General features: G+C 45.6%; 1 protein-coding gene across 1 annotated transcript in view; it reads left to right on the top strand.

Annotated features, from left to right (window-relative positions):
• rev3l (REV3 like, DNA directed polymerase zeta catalytic subunit) overlaps positions 1-15180 on the top strand; it is a 59340-nt gene that overhangs the window by 31770 nt on the left and 12390 nt on the right. Inside the window, exons 7-13 of the mRNA XM_079180163.1 lie at positions 665-769; positions 1915-1999; positions 6606-6748; positions 7684-7812; positions 8596-8833; positions 9541-9683; positions 10971-14793. Coding sequence (XP_079036289.1) covers positions 665-769; positions 1915-1999; positions 6606-6748; positions 7684-7812; positions 8596-8833; positions 9541-9683; positions 10971-14793 — 4666 coding nt within the window. The remainder of the gene's footprint in view (positions 1-664; positions 770-1914; positions 2000-6605; positions 6749-7683; positions 7813-8595; positions 8834-9540; positions 9684-10970; positions 14794-15180) is intronic.

The following is a 15180-nucleotide window of genomic DNA, read 5'->3' as shown; positions in this document are numbered from 1 at the left end:
GCTCTTTGTTGCTTTTTTTCAAATATGTCAAGTTGTTATTTTTCGCCTTTTTTATTTTTTCTTATCCCGAAGCCAACCACAGCTGTGCTGGTAAACGCGACGGTGCAGTTAACTGCTGACACATAGTTTCTTGGTATTAAAGTCGAACATTTCACCAGCGGGTACATACTCGCTGGCATTGGAAGCCATACGTGTGCAGAGTTTGTTGGTGCAGCTTTAAAAGAGCAGCTCAGTAAACATGTCCTTGTCAGTCTGAGGGCCCTCAAGTTCTGCTGAATGTTTTTTTTTCTTTCTCCGTTAACTTGCATGGAGGCTGTAAGTATGCAGTTAGTCCTTATGATTTAAATCAGGCTGGACGCAGAACCGTAAACCACAACAAGCATCTGTCTGAGTGAAGAAAGGAGAGGAGAGGCCTCTCCAGGGCGAGCAGTGTTCTGACTCATCCTTTTCCATCTGCTCTATAGCTGTGAATTAAACCCGCGCTGTTGAAAATGTACCTACAGCATGAATGGGTTGAGTTTTAGAGTTCGCGCTAGCGTCGCTTTGATTCATCATAAAAAAAATCCTTCTGTGTTGTAGGTTAAAAACTGCTCTTATAAACAGCAGTAGAGCGTGATGGTATTGTTAGCTGACCCACTGTGCTGTGACTCTCCTCTGTTCCCAGATCAGATCGGCAGGAACCCGGGCCTGCAGGCCATCTGGGAGGACGAGAAGCAGAGGAGGAGAGAGAAGAACCAGGTCTCCCAGATAGAAACCCCCGAGTCACAAGGTGAGCAGATCCTCAGAGGAAACTATTCTAAACACTTTTCTTCTTTCTTCTCAATGCTGTTGTAACTAGAAATGATGGCCCAAAACTATGAAAACAGTTGTAAGAAATTGTAATTATCATATGGGTTGGAGAACCTAAAATGAGTGGAGGTTTTGAAACATGTAGGTTTAAATTAAAAAATGTTCAAAGCTAAAGTGAGCTGGGCTGCGGTCCAATAGTCACAAATATGATGTCCCCCTTCATGTCTTATCCTCAACACTCTTCCTTGACCTCAGTGGACAACGTCATGATGTCAAGGAAAGATGTGAGATGTTAGGGAACTCTAACCACGATGCTAGGGGAATTCGACGGCTGGATGTTTTTATTTTTAACACATAGAAAATTAGTACAATGCAGTTTAATTCAATCAAGGCTTCCTGTCCAAGACAGAATCACACCTCCGAAGAATGACAGTTTCAATTTATCCTATGCCGTATGGTGCTTAGCTTTTAAATGTTGCCGCCGCAAAGAACTGTGGGACGGCATCATCTGCTTCCCTTTCCGATAGGGTGGTCCAGTGTCTCCTCTGCTGAAGGCTATAAGAAAGATTCGACCAGCTCTCACCGTGGCTGTCTCTTAAATACCTGCAGGTCATTTCACTCAGTTAGGAACCCCCCCCTAACAACTTTAAACACACACACACACACACACACACACACACACACACACACACACACACACACACACACACACACACACACAGAGAGAGGGAGCTGTCATGGCAACAGGGTGATAAATAATCACAGGCCCATCTGCTGTTGATGATGAAACAAGTTTGCTTTCACATGTGTGGGCCTTGATCCAGGTACACAGGGTTTGGAGAGAAGATATGTTAATGTACAGGTCTACCAAGATTACAGTTTCTACAGAAATAAATAAATAAATAAAACATTTAGTTGTACAGTCATGGAATGTAGGATTACACCCAGTTTTATTGTGATATAACTCCACGGACAGCGACCACTACCGGCGTACTTAACGACAATTACCAACCGCGATGTAGCTAAGAATTTGCGGTGATGAAAAACTCTGTGAATGTCACAGCAGACAGTTTTACAGGAACGAGGAATCGCACTGTTGAAACCGTTTGTCTTGATGTTTTCCAGATCGTCAGTTCGTCACTTCGACGGAGAGCGAGAAAATCTTCATGAAGAGGTTCAAGGAGATCCTGAAGGAGAACGAGTTTGACGTGTAAGTTCCTCGTCCTCCCCCCCCCCGCTCTGTCGCGGTGGGACCGACGGGCTCGCCAGAGTGTTTCGGGACAACTTCGATTTTAAAGTCACTGTTTGACATTTGTCCCTTTTTTACTGAAGAAAGCCAGAGTCACTGGGAAGAAGCTGGAACTTATGAAACAATGCATTTATAAATAAGCACAAGATGCTTCCAGTCACGTCAGCGGACCGCAGTGTCCGACCACATTCATCATCTTTGATTCTCTGTGTGGAACTGAAATGTCTTCCCTGTGCCTCTTGGCTTCGCGTCAGCGCCTTTTGTCCTCTCGGGGCAGAGAGGGAGGGAGCAAGTAAAGTCAGAGCCGACGTAGCGAAGGGGGCGGAGACAGAACGGGCGTAGCGTGGAAGAAAAAAAAAAGGGGGGAGAGAGTGAAACGATGTCGACGAGGTTACGCTCCCACTCCCTCCCGCTCCCACGATGTACAGGCATGAAAGTATTTCCTGTTATAAATAAAAGTACAGTCGGGGCCCCGGCAGCAGTGCGTTCCTCTGCATTAGATCCAGATGGCTTCTATTCACTAACCTCTGATATCAGACAGGAATGGAGGGGGGGGCAGGCAATGTGGTGTGGGAGAAGTGTGGGCTTTCGGTGTGGAGTGATGGAACACACACACACACACGGCTATCCGACCCTCTCTCTGTTAATACTCACACGCAGCCCTCCTCTCTGCTCTATTATGCATCGCTGTTGTTGCTGCTGTGTTCGCAAGGTCTCACTCAGCAATGCAGGCTTTGCTGGAATTTCAAATTTATTTTTCTTTCACCCTTCTTTTTTTTATGTTGCATGTTTTCAGTCCTAACTTCTGTCACACAAACATTTTCAGCACACTTTCTCATCATTATCATTTGGCGTGTAAGCTCTTGATTATGTATCGAGCTACGAGATATACCAAATATTTTCTGGATGTCTCTGGGCAACAATGTTAACCTGAACCCGCTACACTGAACCATCTCAGCAGCCGTGATTGGAAAGTGTTTGTAAAAGGGCAGGTACTTTTCAAAAACACGTGGCATGTGATTGGATAAACCATCTGTCAATCAAACTCTTACTAATCAGGAGAAGAGCGATAAACATCTTTTCCGTTGAGAAGAGCCTTCAGTGCCGTCCTTTGCTCTTCCTTCATTACTCTCCACTTCTGATAGAACTGAAGCTATTGCAGCAACTAAGCTAACCTCTTCAGGAGCCGCCATTGTTGTTTGGAACGAACAGTCTCCTCTCTGTGTCGTCGCACACATCTGAACCACGCCGCTGGCTGCCAGTGGCTCTTCACAGGACGCCCATTGGTCCGGCCTCTTGTGGTTTGGACGCAAACGCATTGCTTGAAACCTGACTAGATGGATTCTCTCGTGATATCACGGGGATCCAGCTGCCTTCTAAAGGAAACGGCAATGTGCCATATGGGTATAAAAACAAAAGTGAGTCTGAATCCAGAGGAAAAGTTACAAGGTGAAAACAAGCAACATATGCCCCATAAAAGTTGTATTTGAAAGACACATATGGTGTTTTCATACGTTTCTTACTTCCACCCTGCCCTTCACCGAATGCTGTGGTAAATATGGATCATTGTTGGTTGGAAAAAATAATTCTGCAAGGACCATGGCTGTGTGGTTTCTTTTGATCCTTAAAAAAAAAGTGCACGACCGCCTCTCAAACCTGATTGGTGGATCCAGTCTCCCTCCCTGTCACTGCCGTCACTCTCACTGTCCTCTCTCTCAGAGAGAGTCCTTCCGTCCCACCCGTTCTCGTAACGCCTGAAGAGAATTTCTTCAAATTTGGCACAAACGTCCACCTGGACTCGAGGATGAACTGATCAGAACTTCAAAACATGTTTTTGGCTATAACTCAATAATTGATAATGACAATTTTATTAGTCCTAATAAGATAAAATGATGGCAATGAAGTGATGATATTTTCTGACATGGGCGTAAACTGCAACTTGACTTGTAGGTGGAGGCATTGAACCTCAAGGGGATCATTCTAGTTCATTCACACTGTAAAATGTCCTGCTTGGTAGGTATCTTTGTCACAATCTTTCATATAACAAAGGAATGTTCATCATGATTGTTTGTTCAGAACAAACATCATTATCACATTCCTTAAACCTCCACATTATCCAGTAACGCCTGAGCCCTTAAACCAAAGCAATGTTGCCTTCGAGCCCACATCAATAGTTTACCCCTTAACCGGGGTCATCATTTAAATCATAGTACATCTCCATCATTGAGCACATTGTCCTAAAAAGTAGCCTAACTGCACAATTCTCCAGATTTTACCAGTTAAAGTGGCGTTTTTTCCCCTATGGCTCGAGGGTATCATGTGCTGCACAGATGGAGATGCCTATTTAGGAACATTTGTGATATTGAGCTATATAAATAAAATTCACCTGACTTGACAATGTTGCCTTGAGGCAACAAAGGGGAAATTCTGTGTAAACAGTTAATGGAAAGTATGTCCCCACTCTCAGATGTAACAATGTACCCACCATAGCTCCTCATTTCATTCACCACAAACATTTCATTAAATATTACAACATCTAAAAATGGAAATATTTGTGAATGGGAGGGGTTTCTGGTACCTCAGTGCAATGATATCTTTCCCTTCCTCTTTCTCCACCCTCCTTGTATTTCTCTCTTTTTTTCGGTCCCGCCGTTAAAACTGTCACATCAAAGCAGAGCTAGTAAAGGCAGCGAGGGGGGGCGTGGCTCGCTGGCGAAATGTGTTAATCGCTGCGGTAATCTCCCGACGCCTGCCGGGCCTCGCTCCCTCGCCGCCCGCTAAAGTCGTTAGCTAGCAGACTAATTAAGAGACAGCCAGACGGTGGCACGTGCACGCCGGCTCTCTGGAGCCCTTTCCTCACACGGCACTCGGCAGAGAGAACTCTCTGAATGACAATGAGACTGCAGTAAAAATCTCTCTCGCTGTCGTCCTCTCCTCAGACGCTGGAATGGCAGCGAGACGCCAGCCGATAACAAACCATTGATTTCATGTGTTTCCATCATTCATCACCTCTGTAAAACAAATCATTTGCCAGGGTTGGATTTATCGTTTTAGTGCAAGGAGCCGTTATCTCATCCTCTCACTGGCTGTACCTTGTCACTAAATGCAGCCGCGTGTCTATCTGAACAGTGTTTTCTTTATTCCTCTTTGCTGCTGGGCTCAGACACTGTGGTACACAGCTTCACCTGTCTGGTGTTCGCAGTGTGTTTCATCACAGTGTGTTTCTAAAGCCCCTTTCCCACTGGACAAAACCAAAACACTTAACACCTGCTAGCATCTGGCTTTTGTCTTCAGTGGGAAAGGTTACATTCAGCTTTCATTCTTGGGGAGAACACGACTCTGCGTGAGTCACGAGTATTTATTCATCCAGCTCTGATCGGCGGTGATGGAAACATGACACCAGGGTGGACACGGTAATATTCACCCCCCTCTTTTCCGGCTCAGTGCTATGTGACCCACATTGAAGTGAATATATAATAAATAAAATCTACAGGGATTTGAAAATGACAATTTATTAACGTACAACACTTAAAAATGAACGAAAGAGAGACGGAATAAGTAACAGATATTTTTTTAAAAAGGAGGAACCACCGGAATTCTTTTTTTACTGTTTACTAACTGTTTCCCGGCACGTCCATGTCCGGCACGACAGAAAGGCAATGGGAAAGGAGTCCACACCTTTTTTCTTCTTTTTAGAAGGTTTTCGCATCTTCAAAGAAAACCTGCATATATGCACACATTTTGGCAGAAAACGGGTATAAGCTTGAATTCATCCTGGGGAAAATGGACTATGCATGGCTACAGCCGCTGGAGCAACAGGAGGTTGAATTAGTAGCTTGAGGGCATTACATACTACCTTTCTCCTGCTCGTTGTAGGATTTAAACTTGTAACTTCATGGGCACGAGGCTCCAATCTCAAATCGGATGTGAAAAAAGTCTTCCACACAAGGTTTAGATCGGCCCAGGAGCAGCACCTAAAATGGAACTCGTTTTTTCTTTTTTATGACCGTTCCTGTGAAATTTGTTCCACTCGTGAGCGCCTGCTGCCCGGCTGGTCTGCATTTCAATATTTCAGAGTCACTAAGTGGTGAGTTGCTAGGCGATGCAGCAGGGCAGCATGGGTAAGGGAGCGTGATAGGCAGCTTGTAGCTGAGAGCGATCTGGGGGGATACAGAGCCCGAGTTGGCTGCCTGCCCGTTTTCCATTCATATTCCCTCTCTAATGCACACACACACATACACACATATACACACACACAGCACTTAGCAGACTAGAGACGCTCTCCACACATGTGCAGCCACACTCACACACACACTACCTCCGTGTACACATACGCGCAGAGTAAACAGAGCACTTCCCCTGATTAAGACCCACAGTAAAGAGATGCTAATAAAACATGACAGCATGGGGGACAGATACCAGAAGGTCCTCTGCTTTGTGGTTCAGGTAACGGCCAAGCTGACTGAACTGCCGATTCTCATGTGTTTGCAATGAATAGAAGAGACTTCCATAATGTGTCATTTTAGCAGGAATTAAAATGTGTCTCTCTCTCTCGCTCTGTGCTCAGGACACAAGGTTCGTCCGTTAGCGACGGGGAGGACCAAGAGGATCTTCTGGGTGAAATGACCCTCCATTCCGACCCGCTGACCCCCGAGGGACTGCCGTGCACCCCGGCTAATGCGGTGGAGGCGCACGGGCAATTGCAGCCAGGTGAGGAAAACCAGCCTACTACGTTCAGGATGCAGGAAAATAAGACACCAAGTATCTGTAACGGAGAGTTGCCAAATGAAATCCCACACAAAGAGCAATATGGCAGAAATCACAGTCAATAGTTTACCCCAGCACACTCACAAAGAGTGATTTTATATATTTTCTTATGGCAAGTGTCTGAACCTCCACCTTCAGTCTGGCCCGGAGCCTCCAATTGTATCGCTTGGTGTTAAATGGACCTTGAGGTGTGACTGTTTTGTCAAAAACTAAAGGGGGAGGAACCAAAGATGTAAGTCATTCTGTTAACAGCCTTTCATTCTCTTTATGATACGGAGCAACCATCCGAAGGTTTGCCTTTTCTCGCCCCGAGTAAGAGACGTGTGCCTTGCCATCGTTGATAGCTGAGCTCATCGTTGCATATGTTCATTCGTTATGTTCTGTGTTGCATCACAGCACATGTCTGGTGTTTTTTTCAAAGGGGGAGACTACTGAACTTGTAGGAAAACACAAGCAGACCAATCGCAGCTCCCGCAGTCTCTTCATAGCGTCTCCGTAGCTGCCATAGCCTACTTTGGGATTTGCATTGGCCTAATCTGCCTGCACTCTCTCTGCCAAGGCTCCTGCAGGCGCACAGAAACACATTGACCTCATGCTGAACCACAGTGTTACTGCTGCGTGTGTGTGTGTGTGTGTGTGTGTGTGTGTGTGTGTGTGTGTGTGTGTGTGTGTGTGTGTGTGTGTGTGTGTGTGTGTGTGTGTGTGTGTGTGTGTGTGTGTGTGTGTGTGTGTGTGTGTGTGTGTGTGTGTGTGTTGCGGACTCTTCTTTTTTTTTTTTCTTGATGATCTCAATCAAGGTCTGTCTGAGTTATAAAGTGTGATGTTTCAGTGATGCTAACAGTACTCTTGTGTGTCTCCCCCCCCCCCCCCCCCCCAAGACTCTTTGAGGAGCAGTGGTAAAGTCCCAGAGGAGGCTGTCGTGGATGAGGAGGCCATCTTGAGTCTCCTGGAGAACAGTCAGACCTTCCTCCCGCTCTCCCAGACCTCCAACCACTCTCCTCTGTTAGGTACGTAGCCACTTAGATCCACGCAACTCTTCAGTAATCTCTTTAAAACCTACATTTACATGAGGCCGTGTCTGTGTCATGAATAGACTCATTTTTTTAATCAGTGTTTTGTAGTTGTGTTCCAAGACTCTAATGCACAGATGTCATACACATATCGCTGGAACCAACGCAACTGACTCTTCCCAGTGTATCTCTGATGGCCATTAAGAAATTAGAAATCGTATTCATCATTTTTAGACATTTTGTTGAGTCTACAAAGTAACAGAATCAACACACGCAACATGACCTTTTGTGGTGTAGATTCACCAAAATGTAAAGAAATAACAGAAACGGGTATCGAGGCGAAGCAGAGGCCCACTCCGCACTCACTGAGCAACATGATCGTTCAGAAGCAGTCTCGGGTCTCAAGCGCCCTCACACGAAAAGAAAACCCCTCAAGTAAAAACAAAGGAGAATCTAAAATAGTGCTTCTTCTGACATTACTAAGAGAGTCCCAACAACATGGTCCGTATATCTTTGGAACACTAACTCTCCTATGTTTATTCACATACAGGTATTTGTGATGTGTTGACAAAATGTGAATAAATACATCCATAATTGACAAATTGATAGACTTTCTAAATAGCTCAGCTTACCCTGGAAATTTTGATATATGGCGTATAGACGTGGTGACTAATGCTGAAAGCCCGTAAATAACGGGCGTAAAAGTCTAGGGTTCATTTATCGCTTTGATTTAATTGGTTTAATGTCTTTTTAAATGCTTTGTTTTTGTTGTCTGTGCAGACAGCAGCCAGGACCAAGCCATCATCGATCTGCTGGCAGGGCTGGAGAACGATGGTTTCTGCAGGACCCCCGTTAGGCAGAACTCCCAGTCCCAGTCACTTCCTGGTGCCGGGAGCTGCCACTGCAACAGCGACGAGGAGGAGGAGGGGCCGGAGCTGGACAAGGTGGAGGCCGAGCTCAGCATGGTAATGTCACAGCGGTGGGACAACGAGCCTCCCGAGAACTCACCTTCACCAAGGCAAGTTTGTCTCTGTCGTATCTGAGAGAGAAATTAACAGAAATGTAGTTTCATGGAACCATCAGATAGTTAGTTGTTCATCTAATACACGTTTTCACCATTTGGTCTGCCCTTGAAACAGTTCAGTTTAACATGACAAGTGGAGCACAAATGAGTGTATACAGTGGTAATGTGCAGATGAGAGACTAGAGATGGATATTTGTTGTATCAACAGAAATGTGATTGCTGCTCTGAGTATTGTAAATTATCAAGACTGAAAGTTGGCACTGACTGTCTAGTCAGATTTGTAGTCTTGTTTACTTATTCTTTGATCAGGAAGATTTTCATATGAATAATAGTTTTGCAAATCCAATACTTTAGTTTGGCAGCTTGTGCTTACACATTGGAGAGATGCAATTTATTTGGTTAAATGTTTGTTTTTTTGACAACTTAACACAAAGCACGATGTCAAACAACAGCTGATCTGGCAGAAATGTTGCCCGATTCTTATAGTAAATAGACTGTGGCGATCAATTTTGGGGTTGAAATTTGGATTAGTCTGTACAGTCTCTGCCCATCTTAATAAATAGTAATGTAAGTAAATACAGCATCAAGGTATTTGTGTGTGTGTGTGTGTTCTGCTTGAGTGCGAGCGGGAGCCAGTAGACACTAAGCAGTGTGCTTATGCTTTGTTTGACAAGTGTTCCTCTTATGCCCCTTGTGTACAGGCCCGGTGTGAAGGAGCCAGACGACGGCTTCAGCGACGAGCAGCAGGAGTCCTCCGACGAAGACATGGAGTGGAGTGGGAGCAGCTCTCTGTTCGCCAACCTGTCCATCCCCCAGCTCGACGGGGCCGCAGACGAGAGCAGCGGTGAGTCACCTCATGCTGTGACGTGCTGAGACGGCACTTGAATGTCATTCTGTTTTTGATGCTTATCTTGCATCCCCCCCGCTGGTGTTCCATCAAGGATATCAGAATACAGATCTGACTGCAGCTGCACAATAACAATGTCGGTTGACACGAGGTTTCGGCTGTACGACCTAATTTCGTCGCGAGGGAGCTGTGATTTAATACGGTGCAAGACTTTGGGATTGTAATTGATTCCCTGGAGTTATTGTCAATTAACTCTTGGCATCATGAGTGCACCTGTGTATTTATGTGCATGTGCCATTTGCTCTAGTTATTTATTATGGCATCAGGCTTTTGTTTTAATGAGATGGTCTTTTTATAACACTGCCAGAGCTGCTGGTGTCAGAGCTGGAGCACATGGAACCAGCGTGCACACTTTACACCGAGCACTTAAGATGATACAGGACAAGCGTATGTAACAGCCTCGTTAAATCGGTTCTGATTAAAACGATTTTCTGGGGCTGTATTCACAAAGGACGGTATCGTACCGCTACTAGTTCTCCTAAAAGGTGACCTTTTGTGTCAGTATAAACATTATAAATATATTCAGTAAACAGGAGCTTGAGGAGCAAATAAGAAATACATGTATGAGATTGGATAAGATAGATTTCATAAACAATGTTTTAGATAAACTGTCGTACAGATTTCATACATGAAAATATTGATTTGTCAAGTATATTGTATCTGGCATCAAATGCCATCAGCATATGACATTTCTTTCCAGCCGACAAAAGAGAGGTGTTAATTCTACATATAGCATATATTTTACTGGATAATCCAGTAATGGCCATAACATCATCTTTTTCATGTATTAATTGCAGTTGGAGATGATTTAATATGCACTTAATGAACTGTCAAACAACTGTCCAGTGTCCAAGTAGCATAGAATTGCGCCAGCCATCATCTCCAGTGTTAATGGATTAGTTTGATTTGTTAGTGAGCAGATTCAGTCCTTATTTAATGAGCGCTAATTTTAAAATGAGTTTCACAGCATTGAGATGGATTACCTGCAGCACATTACAGACTGTGAGCAGGTCTTTTCGTGACTTAGGACTCCTCTAGACCTCTACATTCTCTCATACTTAGGAGATACTTTTAGTGCTTAAAACAACAACTAAGCAGCCTTAAAGTTAGAACTAACGCCCCTTTATTTTTCTCTTAACTTAGCCAGAATGTTTTCTGAAAATCTAAATCTATTTTTTTCTGCTGATAACCCTTAATCAGGAGCCTCTTTTGTTGTATCCATAGATTCATCCTTAACGGACAGTGGCTCCAGGACCCAGTCTTCTGTCATAGTCTCAGAGAAGATGCTCGGGAAGAGGAATCCCTTTTCCGGGGAGACAGTTCACCTGGAGCCGCCTTCTTCAGCTAAGATCTTTCCTGAGCACAGACCAGTTCATGTTCTGGACACGGAGCAACCACTTGACAAGCACTTTCAATCAAAAAGCAGCCAAGACAGCAGTAGTGAATGTTCAACAGGGTTCAAGTTTAATAAAGAAATACCCTACATCCCTCCAGTCAAACACCCCATCCCCTGCAAGTTATCCAGTCACCCTGAGGTGTCTCCCATCTGCGTAGACAAACAGAACATACGACCCCTGTACACATATGACAAGAAAACCTCCATAGCGTTGGATAAGACAGACCTAGAAAGTTTCCCATTTGGTAACGGAAAAGTCACCAAAAACGGGAAGAAGTACGGCAGCATAAAGAATGTAGAAACAAACTGTCTGTCCATTCTTCAGAACCATAGGACCTTCTCTCTCTGTTACTCAGAGCTGAGAAACTGTTCAGCTAAGACCGAGCTGGACCTGAGCCAGAAGGACAGTAAAAGCCCCATCCTGAGGAACATCTCCTCAGCTCCTTCACCCATGGTGGATGATGGATTTCTTGATCCTCAAGAGGAAGAAATGGGCCAGGACAGTGAGGAGGGGGATGTTGGTGAACTCAAAATCAGGTACGAGGACTATCAGGAAAATAAGACTGAGAGGACTATTGTGGCCCAGCAGGAAGCACACTACAAGTTCTTCCCAAGTGTCATCCTCTCCAACTGCCTCAGTAGGAAGAAAGCTGGGAGCAAAAAGCCGGCAGATCCCTGCAGCAAGCTTGAACAGGCCCAGCCTCGCAGGTCTAGGCTAAAAATGTATAAAAAAGGTTTGGGAATGTCGGGACAGAGGAATAAAATAAGCATATTTGAAAGCTCTACCTCTGACAGCCAGGATAGCACTGGCCTCACCTTTACCACGCCTGCTTGTCCAGTGACTGTAGACGCAGAGATGCCAGTTTTGGAGAATAACTCTATAAAAGAGGCCGAGCCAATTGAAGATGTGCCAATCATGGAGGAGGAGCCAATCACAAAGGAGGAGACAGAAAGTGAGGACAGCTCTGTAAGTGAACAGACGGAACCACTTTCAGAGCCCCCTGCCACCACCTTTTCCAGTTTTTCCTTAGAAGTTAAAGACTCAGCAGAGGATAGCTTAAGCCCATTGCAGGATTTATCAGCTAAGGTCACCTGTACTAAACCCTCAGCGCTGCCTGGTAGTAAATACACCTTGAGGGCCAAACGGAAGATGATCTATGATGGTGAGGATGGAGAATACTCAGGTGCCACTCGTTCTAAAAGTCCAGCTTCCGTCAAAGAACGATTTAAGGACGACACCAATGTCCCCAGTGGGCAGGAAGTAAAACACCAGAAACGGCGCAAGAAGGAACCCCCTATTATTATCAAGTACATTATCATCAACAGGTTTAAAGGACAGAAAAACATGCTGGTGAAGATGTCCAAAGTGAATGCAGAGGAGCAGTTGGTGACGCTGACGTCGGACAAGCTAGACCAGTACAATAAACTAGCCCCTCTTAAAGGATTCTGGCCCACGGTGCCAGAATCCGCTGCTGTCAAGTTTCCCATTCCTGATTCAAAGGCAAAAAAACTGCCCAAAAGAAAGGCAAAGGTCACTTCCACAAATAAGAAAACAGTCTGCAACTCCTCCAAACCTCCAGTCAGACAGGGTGAAAGGGTCAAAAGGACTAAAGGCTTCCAGAGAGGTTCAATTCTACCCTCGCTACCGCCCCCTAGACCATGTTACTGTGAGCTAGCAGACGACCATGACCTTGATTATTCTGATGTCATGGTAGAGTTGGGCTACCTTTCTGATAGATCCCCAAGTCCTACAAACTCGACACCCCCTCGTTGTTGGTCCCCAAGTGACCCTCTCATGGACACCAGGAGTTCAGAACAGCTGATAAACCCACTCAGTGACCCATGTCTTAGTTCTGCTTCTCACAAAGCACACACAGTGTGTTCAACCAAAGGAGCACAAAAAACTGCCAAACCTAAGAGATCCACAGACACTAAAAGGAAAGTAAGTAGGTCTGTTACTAAGCCTCAGGCGGAAGAGGAACCCCAAAAAGAGAAATCAAGACCAAGGAGTGGTGGTGCTCCAAAACAGAGGAAGAAAGCTAAAGATACAGCAGAAAGCATCTTGAACAGTTCTACAATCACCACAAGACCGAGAAAGTCTCGCAAAAAGAAGACTGAGGAACACAAAAGCCATGACTCAAGTCAAGACACCTCCCAGCTTCTTTTCCTGGAGGATGAGCTACCTCCTACTGTGAGTTCCTCTCAAGACGTCCCTCCATTTCAGCAGCCAATGAGTACAGATGGCAACAGCCAGGGCAGTTCCCAGCCAGCATCTAATTCAGACTCTAACTTAGTAGCCCAGTCTATAGAACCAAAGGTTGAGGACTATGAGACTTCCATCATGGAGGTCAACCAAAGCTTTTCAGTACCGGTTCAGCTGAAGCAGCAAGGTTGCCAGACCACTGTGGTAAAGCTAGAGGCTTCACAAGAGAAGTGCACAGCTCCTCCATCTCCTCTGGCTGGTAGACCCCTACTGGAAGACAGGAAAGACTCCAAAGCCTCCCCACACTCGGGCCCTAAGAACGGGCAGATCCCCACTCTCTCCGAGACCCCCTCTGGCTTGGCTGTCCTCAAGCAGCTTCTCCAGAAGAGGCAGCAGGGAAAGGCTCTTCCTCTACAAGTGGTTGGTGCAGACAGCCACTCAACTGCCATAGCTCAGGCCACAGCACTACTAGATCCCAAATCTAAACCAGTCAAATCCAGAAGAGCTCCCTCCGCCACCCCACGGAAACCAAGGGCCCCGAAATCTACCACTCCCAAGGATAAAAAGCCCAGAATCAGGAAAGGCAAGGCAAGCAGCACTCAGCCAAATCTATCGGTGAAGCAGGAGGGCAACATGTCCGATGACTGCCCCATCTTCCTGTCAGACCCAGGCCTGGACAGCTGCAACTACATAGAGGACAGCTTGTCACCAGAGCTCCCACACAACTATACCTTTGATATAAATGCCATTGATCAGACAGAGTTCTCCAGCCCGTACAGCGGCAGTCAGTTTGTCCTGACTGATAAGAATTTACCAGTTAAGTTCTTGAGTGATGTCAGCCAGGAAGTTGTATCTGCTCAGGCACTGGGCTTTGAGAAGAAACTTGATAGGCTATTTGATTCTGGGGAGGAGCTTCAGAGGGGCTCTGACTGGCACAAAGCAAGGCCCGTCAGCCCTGACCTCTTTGATAGACCCGAGAACGGGGAGTCTCTATCAAATCACCTCACATTCCTCGACTCAGAGAAAACCAAGAGCAGAGAGTGGGACTTCTCTTTAGGTAAAGCCCACACACTCAGCCCCTTTCAAGACTTTCACTGTGAGAGAAAGGAGCTGCTCTTTTCCGTCTTCGACTCTGTCCTACCTTTGCCTTTAAGCTCTGCGTCATTCGTCGACCATGAGGGCTCCCCAACAGGGGATCTTCTGGAGGGCATTGATGGACTAACGTCCACCACGCCCAGTAGCTCTCCACGCTCCATCAGCTCTCTATCCCAGGTGAGGGCAAGCCAGCTGCTGCGGGGAGCAGGAGGTGGAGCCCACGTCCTCAAGCCCCTCATGTCCCCTCCAAGTCGGGAGGAGATCCTCGGCACTCTGCTGGACCTGGAGATATCGGAGGCCACATTCCAGGAGCCCTTCTGCAGCAACCCCTGTGATGCGCCAGGGAAACCAATGTAAGGCTTTATGCACCATCAGCACAAAGTAATAATATTTAAGGCATCTTGCATGCATGTGTGGACTAAATGTACACGTAAGAAAAATGCTACACTAGCATGACTGACATTATCGCCCAATTTTAGTCACTCGGATATATTGTATCGTATATATTTCAGCGGATAAGTAAGTTGTTTAAGTGTACCCTGCAGAGTTTCTGACCACTAGTAGTGTTATGGACAATCAGGTTTCTACATCTGGTCACATCTGGTCAGTCTTATATAACACAATTTAGGGGAATCTTATGAAAAACATTAGTAAGTCCAAATGGAACCCAATACATCTAGTTTTTTTCTCACACTCAAATATCAAACCCTAACAAATCCAGTATTAGTCGGGCTCTAATC

Source organism: Pholis gunnellus, assembly GCF_910591455.1.
Source record: "Pholis gunnellus genome assembly, chromosome: 19".
In the NCBI taxonomy this organism is placed as follows: domain Eukaryota; kingdom Metazoa; phylum Chordata; class Actinopteri; order Perciformes; family Pholidae; genus Pholis; species Pholis gunnellus.
The sequence above is the reverse complement of the archived record's forward strand: the minus strand, read 5'-3'. Positions and strand labels throughout refer to the sequence as shown.